At 39.4% G+C, this 9,958-nt stretch overlaps 1 protein-coding gene across 1 annotated transcript in view; it reads right to left on the reverse strand.

Moving 5' to 3' along the window:
- The window catches only part of LOC103268029, a gene marked incomplete at its 3' end in the record, with an annotated part of 156,403 nt that extends 153,607 nt beyond the window's left edge, over window positions 1-2,796 (reverse strand). The window contains exons 1-2 of the mRNA XM_008065589.2: window positions 2,669-2,796; window positions 15-177 (exon numbers count right to left, since the gene is read on the reverse strand). Coding sequence (XP_008063780.2) covers window positions 15-177; window positions 2,669-2,796 — 291 coding nt within the window. The remainder of the gene's footprint in view (window positions 1-14; window positions 178-2,668) is intronic.
- Between the last annotated feature and the right edge of the window lie 7,162 nt (window positions 2,797-9,958).

A 9,958-nucleotide genomic window follows, 5' to 3' on the forward strand; every position in this document is an offset into this window, starting at 1 on the left:
GGGAGGCCGTCGACGGGGCCTCCGTCTGCAGCCGGCTTGGCGGCCAGCTTCTGCTTGAACCGGAGAAAATCTTTCTTGGTCTCCTGGCGAACCTTCTCTCGCTCCTTAAACATGTACGACTCTTCTGTGTGTTTCAGGCCAAAGTGCCTCGGGACGGCGGACATCTTGACAAATGTCCTGTAAGACAGCCCCCCCCCAAAAAAAGTCATATATACGGTATATAGAACGAAACTGCTGTCGATAAATAAAATTCCAGCGCAGTGATGGAAACTCGCTGCGCTCCCTGAGGCGCAAGAGGGTCAAATTCGTATATTATTGTATATCCGTCTATCGGCCTTTTTACAAGAACCCTGAAACGCCTCTAAAGCTGTCATGTTTTCCTCCAGTGGAAGTTTCCCAAACCCTTATAGGAGTCAACATTTTCTCTAGACGCGAGCACAACGTCCCACTTCTGAGCAAGAGAGACCACACGAAGCGTAGCATAGAAAATCCAAAGCAGCCCTGCTAAGAGAGCACAGATGTCACCAACTGTGGCCTGGATGCAGCCCGTATTGCTCAGAGTATTTCAACAATATTAATCCATAGCCAGCAACTTTAAATGGAAGGGTTTTCACATAAAAATTCAGATTTGCCTTTTCTCTGGGAAAAAAAGAAAAATGAAAGCTCTGGCAATGCAACGGCCACATCCTGGCTCCTGTGGCTCAGTGGCTATCTCCCCTTCCCTCTACAGCTGGCCTCAGGTGTCCCCTTCCTCATCCAGCCTCCTCCCTCAGTGTATCACCTGAGCCACCACGAGCACTAAAGAACTACATAGAGCTAGAACAGAGTTCTGCAAGGGATTTGGATTTTTTAATTATACAAAAACCAATAGCTTCCTTTATGTCAAAATGGTCCAAAAACATAATGGTAATATTTATTTTTAAAAGTAAGAGTCTAGGCATTTACATAACAAGAACTGTACTAAAAATATTTGAGTCGATGTTTTTAAATTTTACTGAAGGACATTAAAGACAGAGTCAACTAAATAGTGAGTGTTTCTTGATGGGAAAACCAAATATTTTAAATATATTAGGCCTTCCCAGAATACTGTATTGGTTTCATACCAATACAAAAGTCTAGAAATGATATTTTGAACTTTGAAAATTAATATTGTTGAAATACTCTGAGCAATATAGTCTAGAACCAGGCCACTGGCCATAGTTGGTGGCATCTATTCTCTCTCAACTGGGCTACTTTGGATTTTCTATGCCCATGCTTAGTGTGGAATTCATTTGAAATAATAAACAGGTGGGCCAGGCATAATGGCTGACTCCTGTGATCCCAGCACTTAGGGAGGTCGAGGCAGGCAGATTGCTAGAGCCCCAGAGTTTGAGACTAGCCTGGATATGGTGAGACCTTGTCTTTCCAAAAACTCAAAAAGAAAATTAGCTGGGCATGATGGTGCACCTGTAGTCCCAGTTACTTGGGATGCTGAGGTGGAAGAATCACCTGAGCTCAGGAGATTAAGGGTGTTGTGAACCATCATGATCAGGCCACTGCACTCCAGCCTGGGCAACAGAGTGAAACCCTGACTTGAAATAATAATAATAACAACAACAACAATAAACAGGCAAGATTAGCCAAAAAATTGGAAAAAGGAAATGAGAGAGCAACCAGATAAATAAGAAGCTCCTGTCAAATTTAAAGTATCTTTCCTGTTGGTGTATTTTTTAGATAGAGAGAGCAACTTTCTTTTAAAGAATCCAAACTGAAAAACTGCTGCTAGAATCAATGGGTAGTCTGAGAGAGTGAGAAAAAGAATTAAAAATAATATTATAAATGCAGAATTAAATTATTGTTCAATAAGTTATGCTGAGGCAATTGCTTGACTGGTGCATTTTTGGGGTGTATTTTATGTCATGCATTAAAATAAATTCAAATGGATTTAAAAACTCAAATGTGGGAAATATTTGTTATTTTACTTTACAATTTATTTGCTTATCACTGATCCACATTTCTTGGCTGGACTCATATCAGTTCATAAAAGAGTTATCTTGACAATTCGAATTCTTCATTTATCATTAAACATCCCATTTATCCTCCAAATATAGTCATATTCTAAAGTACGAACTGCGGATTCTTAAACTGAAGACATGATAGAGCTCTTATCTAGGAATCAGTAGGCTTTCTTTCTTTCTTTTTCTTTTATTTTAAAGATGTGGGGCACAAGGCTTTCATTCTTTATCTAGCTTCGCCAATGACTAGACCTCGGACAATGCAATTCTATCCATACCAAGAAGTTGTGTTAACAAGTGAAAATAATGGTTTTCCAGGTCATAGTAAATGAACATTAGAAATGATTTCTAAAGCCCTTTAGAAAATGTTTTATTATGTTAAAAAAAATGCTACATAATTCTCCTCACATTCTGCTATTGTTTGCACAGATGGCCATATGTTCATAGCAACATCATCTGCATTTCTTCCTGCAAAAGGTTGGAAGGTAGTAACTGAAACAGAGCACAGACCAGAAGTACATAAATACCTGATGAGAAGCTGACTTGACTCTCCCACCAGCACTTCCCTTTGTTATGTCTTAGTTCCTGCTTTGGATGCCCTTCCCGACTTCTCCCAGGCCCTTGGTTTGCTCTTGGAGTTTATCAAGTGTCAGTTGTTTAACACTTCTCAGTACATTCCTGAGAGTTCTTCATAGGAAAGTTGCTCTCTATATCTAAAAACACACCAACAGGAAAGAGAGCTTCTACATTTGACAAGAGCTTCTGTTGTGCATTCATTGTAGGTGGTAACCCCACGCCCCATGGGCCAGTCCATCAAAGCTTGGTGACATTCTTCCCCATCCACCCTTCTATAATGCAAAATAAGTAAAATGACTTTTAAACATACAATCTCATGAGAAAACAACATGCTATCTTTTTTCTCTTAATCTCTGGAGAGATTAGTTCTAGCTTGGAGATACTCAAGAAAAAATAATGTAGTAGTCCCAAAAGGAGAAAGTATTGATATACATCATGTGTTCACAATCCAAGTTGAGTAAGTTTGCCCTAAACTTTAAAATGGAGCAGAATGCTCTTAAAATCTTTGGAACTCAAGCAGTAATTTTACTCTCCTCTTGTTTCCCAATTGTTGGAACTCTGTCTCTTCTATCAGGAGGTTTAAGTAATCAGCGGTGAAGTAATCAGAAGGGCCAAGAATCAGCCTTTTCTCCTCTCTTGCAAAGCCAGGTTATACATAAGGAGAAAATTCTCTGGCCAGAAATGGCTAAGTTTGGGTGGGGGGAGGGGGGAAGGACAACTTCCTGCATGAATTCTCTCTACTCTGTTGCAGGTTGATCTCTGCTTCCTGCAATTGTGGCAGCTCCTTGAATTACAACAGAAAACCCAAAACTCTGGTCTAGACTCTAACTCAAGTCAGAACAGATCACCAGATGACTTGGTTGCAAGCTACATTAGCCCATCTCCCAGAGGGAAAGGAGTCCTACCTATTTAGGCCTAGCTCATCAGAGTATTACATTGGGAGTGGGCCCAGCTGGTCTTACCTCTTCCTATATATAGTCAAAGTACCTCAATACAAAGGATGACCCATTCAGAACACAGCGTGGGTTATCTTAGGTCCATAGCCAAACATCACTGCAGTTTACGTACCTCCTAAATTTCATGCCAATGTCAACTTCCAACACTAAAAGGTCCAAAAGAAACTTCTAAGCCCAAAGACAGTCTTTCTCATATAGTAAAATCTTCAGCATTGTAAGATAAGTAAAAATATTCTGAAAACAATATTTGCTTTTGAAATATCAGTAGTAGAAATGAGATCTATTTGTGCCCTGATCATAACTTACAAAAAAAGTATCAAGGAAATATACAATTTAATGACTTTGCTAACAGAATGGGATAATGGTATCTTTTTATTTTTGCATACCTTCCATAATACTTGTTTTGTTGCCTTTAATCGTAATAATATCAACAATAGTAACTACCACTTATATGTGCTCATTTAAAAGGTAATAGAAACTAGAGAAAAGGCTGTTTTCAAGCTCAGAAGAAACTTTTTTCTAAACTATTCAGAAACCCACAGAAATTTCCATGGTTATAAAAACTTATCAGCTCTTTATAACCATCACATAGAGGATGCCCAGATCCCTTGTAAAAATACATTCAAATTCAACAATACATACATATATAAATATATAACAGCTAATGGAGCAACAAAATACTCTTGCTGCTTTTTTCTTCTCCCTGTTTTCTCTTTCCTTCTCGGAGTTTATTTATCTAATTGCTTAAATAGCTAAAATTTAAAAATAAAAGACTGTGGGTTTTGTTTTAATTTTCATCGTGCTTTTGATTTGTCAACTATTGCATGCCCTCCATTTCAAAAGCAGTGTGTTGGAGTCTCATAGCTACATTCTATAGACCAATCCCTCACACCAACTTACAAACTCTGGACAAGTTTTTTGTTGTTGTTGTTTTTGTTTTAATGACCTAAGGATTCTTAAGAGTAAGCAAAAATAGGTAGGCTGTGGAGGAGAGTCAAAGCTTGTGGAAACATTGGCCTGGAGATGAGCTTCCAGGTTTTTTGTGGCCTTTCCTTAAACATAGTGTTTAGTTGCAGAATGGCATAGTGCAAGTGCTGAAAATGTTGACAGCAAACCCTTCATCTTTCTGGTCAGAAGTGCCAGGGAAAGAGCCCTGGCAACGACCATCACTGAGGAGTGAGACAGAAATTCAAGAGGGGAGAGAACCAGAGAAGATAATCCCCCCAATACTGTGTCTAAAACCCACACAAGTCTCAGACTAACCTTTGAACCATGTACATACGGGACAAACACAAAGAAGCACAGCAAAGCCTTAAAAACTGAACTGAGAATTGCCTGAACTGAACCTTCAACCAAAGAGAGTGAGATAGAGCTTAAAATGAGTCTAGATTGTTGAATTGCCAGCTCAATGGAAAACACCTACATTCCTCAGAGGGGATATAACAGAACCCAGACCCTACACAACAAAAAAATTCACAATGCCCAGGATATAACCCAAAAATATGTGGCATAAAAAGACCCAGAAGTGACCCATTCTCAAAAGGAAATATAATCAACAGATGCCAGGCCAGAGATGACCCAGATGTTGACATTATTAGACAAGGACGTTAAAGTAGCTATTATAATTATGGTCAATGAAGTAAAGGAAAATACGAGGTCTGATAATCAAGTTTGTGAACTCATCCTAGAAAAAGTGCTATGTGTCTCACTGCTGAATGCCACTATGGTCACCTTCAAAGTATTCTCCTTGGGAAGCTATGCACTGACACCAGTGCCTAACCTACCTGTCAAAGCAATTTTGGAACTCTTTTCTGGAATGGCCATCAGAGCTGTTGTTGTATCACCTTGATGTCTTCAATGTCATCAAAATGTCTTCCTTTCAACATTTCCTTTATCTTCAGGTAAAGAAAAAAGTCATTGGGGGCCAGATCAGGTGAGTAGGAAGGAAGTTCCAACATAGTTATTTGTTTGCTAGCTAAAAACTCCCTCACAGACAGTGTTGTGTGCGCCAGTGCATTGTTGTGATGCAAGAGCTCCTTTGGAACTGTTTTTGCACACACTTTTCTCATGTCAAGATTTTCATTAAGATTTCTGTAACTGTCCCTCTGATGATGTTTATTTAGTCTGCTATACTGCTCACAGTAAGCCAACTATTTTGACACAATTCACAAATTTTGGCAATGTTTTCATCAGTTCTGCTCATTATTGTATGTCTTGACCTCTCTTCACCAGTGACACTTTCTCTCCCCTCAGGAAAAACGTTTAATCCATTTGTATACTGCCATTTTATTCATGGCAGTATCCTCATAAACTGGACTAACAGGTCCCTGATTTCAGTTCCACCTTTGCCAAGTTTAACAAGAAATTTAATGTCTGTTTGCTGCTCTAATTTGAACTCTGACATTCTCATGATGTCAGCTCTGATGGCCATTCCAGAAAAAGGGTTCCAAAACTGCTTTGACAGGTGGGCTAGGCACTAGTCTTGGTGCATATCTTCCCAAGGAGAGTACTTCGAAGGTGATCATAATGACATTCAACTAGGTAGCACTTTGTCTAGGATGAGTTTGCGAACTTAATTGCCAGAACTCGTATGCTAGAGATGAATAAAAAGACAAAATCTTGGGAGAGAAATTTTTTAAATTGTAACAGAAATTTTATACCTGAAAAATAAAGCCTTTTCAATAAAAATTTGCCTGGCAAAATGGAGATGTCAGAGAAAAGAGAACTTATCCAATATGAGAAGAGGGTGAAAACTTTTTTTAAAGCTTTAAGGAAAATAAAATCAGAGCCTCAGAGTCCTATAAAGGCACTATCATAAATCTCTAACATACAGGCATGCACCACCATGCCCGGCTAATTTTTTTATTTATTGTAGAGATGAGGTCTCTTCAAGTTGCCCAGGTTGGTCTCAAACCCTTGGGCCCAGGCAATCCTTTCACTTCTGCCTCTCAAAGTGCTGGGATTACAGGAATGAGCCACCACACCTGACCTAAATCTTAAAAATATTTTAGACTGAATAAGAATAAAAATGAAAACAATATACCTGAATGTGAGGGGAATAGCTACAGCAGTGATTAGAAGGGAACTTATAGTTTAAAAGCTTAAATCAAAAATTGGAAAGGTCTACTATCAATAACCTAAAGTTCCACCTTAAGATAATAGTAAACAAAGTATACCCAAAGTAAATAGAAGTAAGGAAACAATAAGGACATAAACTAATCAAATTAAAAACAAAATAATTGAGAAAATTGGCCAGGCGCAGTGGCTCACACCTGTAATCCCAACACTTTGGGAGGCCAAGGTGAAGAGGCTTGCCTGAGCCAGTGGGTTTGAGACCAGCCTGGGCAACTTGGTGAGACCTCATCTCTACAGTAAGTCAAAAAATGAGCCAGATGTGGAGGCGTGTGTCTGTAGCTCCAGCTACTTGGAAGGCTGAGGTGAAGGATCAGCTGAGCCCAGCAGGTTGAGACTGCGATGGCCAGGAGTGTGCCACTGTACTCCAACCTGGGCGACAGAGTGAGACTCCCACTACAAAAATAAATAAATAATTGAGAAAATTAACAAAGCCAAGGTCTTGTTCTTTAACAATACCAACCAAACTGAACACCCCTGCCAGCTACACTGTTTCAGAATAATAGAGAGGGCCAGGTTCGGTGGCTCAGCCTGTAATCCCAGCACTTTGGGAGGCCGAGGTGAGTGGATTCCCTGAGCCTATGGGTTCGAGACCTGCCTGGGCAACTTGGTGAGACCTTGTCTCTACAATAAATCAAAAACTACCCGGGCATGGTAGCGCATGCTTGTAATTCTGGCTACTTGGAAGGCTGAGGCGGAAGGATCGCCGGAGTCCAGCATGTCGAGGCTGCAGTGGCCGGGAGCATGCCACTGTACTCCAGTCTGGGTGATGGACTGAGACTCCAACTCAAAAAAAAAAAAAAAGAAGAAGAAGAAGAAGAAGAATAGAGCACAAAAATTACCAATACCAGGAATGAAAGAAGAACATCCATTACAGATCCTAAAGATATTAAATGATAATAAAAGAATATAATAAGCAATTCATGCCAACAAATCTAACAACTTAGATTAAATGAGCAAATCTGAATATTACAACTTACTAAAGTTAACACAAGAAACAGAATGTCTGAATAGCCCTGTATTTTAATAATTTTTACTAAGTCTTACCATAAGGAAACTTCCAGGCCTGGGTGAGTCGCTCAAATATTCAAGAAAGAAATAATGCCAATGTTACACAAATTTTTTCAGAAAACAGAGGAGAAAGGAACACTAATTTCATGAGTCCTACATAACCCTAATACCAAACCTAAGTTTCTTTAAAAAAAAAAAAAGGAAAAAGAAAATCACATATCAATATCCCTCATGAACATAGATGCAAACATCTTTAGCAACATATTAGGAAATCAAATCTAAAAACATGTTCTCTAAAAAGATAATATGTTTCATCAAATAGAGCTTGATGTCAAGGTTGAAAAATTGATTTAACTATTTTGATTTAAATGTACTGATTTAAAAATCAATATAATTCACAATATTAATGGAATGTAGGAGAAAATATATAACTGTTTTAAAATATAGTGGAAAAACACTTGACATAATTCAACAACCATTCATGATATAAATAAATAAATAAATAATTCTGGGCAAAGTGTAAATCAGAGAACATTCTCAATCTGATTAAGAGAATCTACAGAAAAATTACAGCTAACGTCATATTTATGCTTTCCCCCTAAAACGGGAAACAAAGCAAAAATGCCTCATTCTCACCATGTCTATTCAGCATTATACTGGAGACCTTAGCCATTGCAATATGACAAGAAAAGAAAGAACAGGAATAAAGATCAAAAACGAAAAGGTAAAAATGTCTCTATTTGCAGATGACAAAAATTTTAGGTTAAAAATTCTAAGGAATCTATAAAACAACTACTAATGAGTGCATCAAAGTTGCACAATACAAGATTAATGTACAAAATCAATTGTATGTTTATATACTAGTAGCCAACAATTGGAAAATTTTAAAAAATTTTTACTCACACTAATTTCCCCCTAAACACAGACTACTTAGGAATTAATCTAACAAAAGATGCCCCAAATTGCAACACTGAAAAGTATAAAAGATTGTTTACAGAAATCAAAGGCCTACTTAAGTGGAGACATACCATGCTCATAGTTTGGAAGACTCAATATCATTAAAATCACAATTCTCTCCCAATAGATCTACAGATACAACACAATACCAATCAAAATTCCAGCAGGCTTCTTAATAGAAATCACCAGCCCATAAAACGCATACAGAAATTCAAACGGCTTAAAACCACCACAGTAATTTTAGAAAAGAAAACAAAGCTAGAGAACTCACACTATCCAGTTTCAAAATGTACCACGTAAGCCACAGTAAATCCAGGCAAAGTTCCCGGCAAATCAGCATGCTAAGTGAACGACCTAGACACACACAAGCATTATACTATATGCTCTCGACTACACAAAATCCTACAAAATGCAACCGATGGTGTCACACAGCAGACCAGTGTTGACTGGGGGGCGGGGAGGGGGGAGGTGGAAGGGGATAGCAGGGGTGGATAGCAAAGGGGACAGAAGGACAAAAAGGCTCAGTTTTCCTGATGGCGGTCATGGTTTCAAAGGTGTATACCTCTGCGAAAATTCATCAAAGTGTACCCCGTATATTGTGCAAACTCCGTTTATGCAGTTCATTGAATATAAATTATATCTCTATAAAGTAAATAGAGAAAAGTCATTTGTTAAGCTTTTATATTTGCATGTTAAAACAAACAAACTATTGACCTCCTTTAAACTCCAGCAATGGTCAGACTCATAAATTAATAAAATGCAATCGTTTCATTGTGGGTCTGGGGCCTCCAGTGCCAAACAATCCTCGCATGGAGCCCACAAGGTCCCACCGTCCGCCAGTGAGGGAGAGCTCTCTGTTCTAAGAGCTCAGCAAAGAGCTCTCTGTTCTAAGATTAGACACATTGACCCTAGTGGGAGCAGTTAGTGGCTCAGGTTTGGCTAAGGTTACGGTTAAGTAGTTAGTGGTTACGATTTGCCCAAGACAAGCTGGCCTGTGAAGGGAGAGCAGAAGTCAGGTCGATGGAAGCTGAAGTCCCTCCTCTGTGGCCTTTCACCCTCCCGCAGCTCCTCCCCCTTTGCCTGCCTTCCTTTTTTTTTTTTTTTTTTTTTGAGTCTGAGTCTTACTCTGTCGCCCGGACTGAAGTGCAGTGGCCACTCCCGGCCACCGCAGCCTCGACCTGCTGGGCTCCAGCGACCCTTCCGTCTCAGCCTTCCGAGTAGCCGGAATTGCAGGCGCGCGCCACCACGCGCCTGGCTGATTTTTTGATTCATTGTAGAGATGCTGTCTCGCCAAGTTGCCCAGGCGGGTCTCGAACCCGCGGGCCCAGGCAA

This window comes from Carlito syrichta, unplaced genomic scaffold (genome assembly GCF_000164805.1).
Source record: "Carlito syrichta isolate Samal-C Ts95f unplaced genomic scaffold, Tarsius_syrichta-2.0.1 Scaffold308670, whole genome shotgun sequence".
Taxonomy (NCBI): Eukaryota; Metazoa; Chordata; class Mammalia; order Primates; family Tarsiidae; genus Carlito; species Carlito syrichta.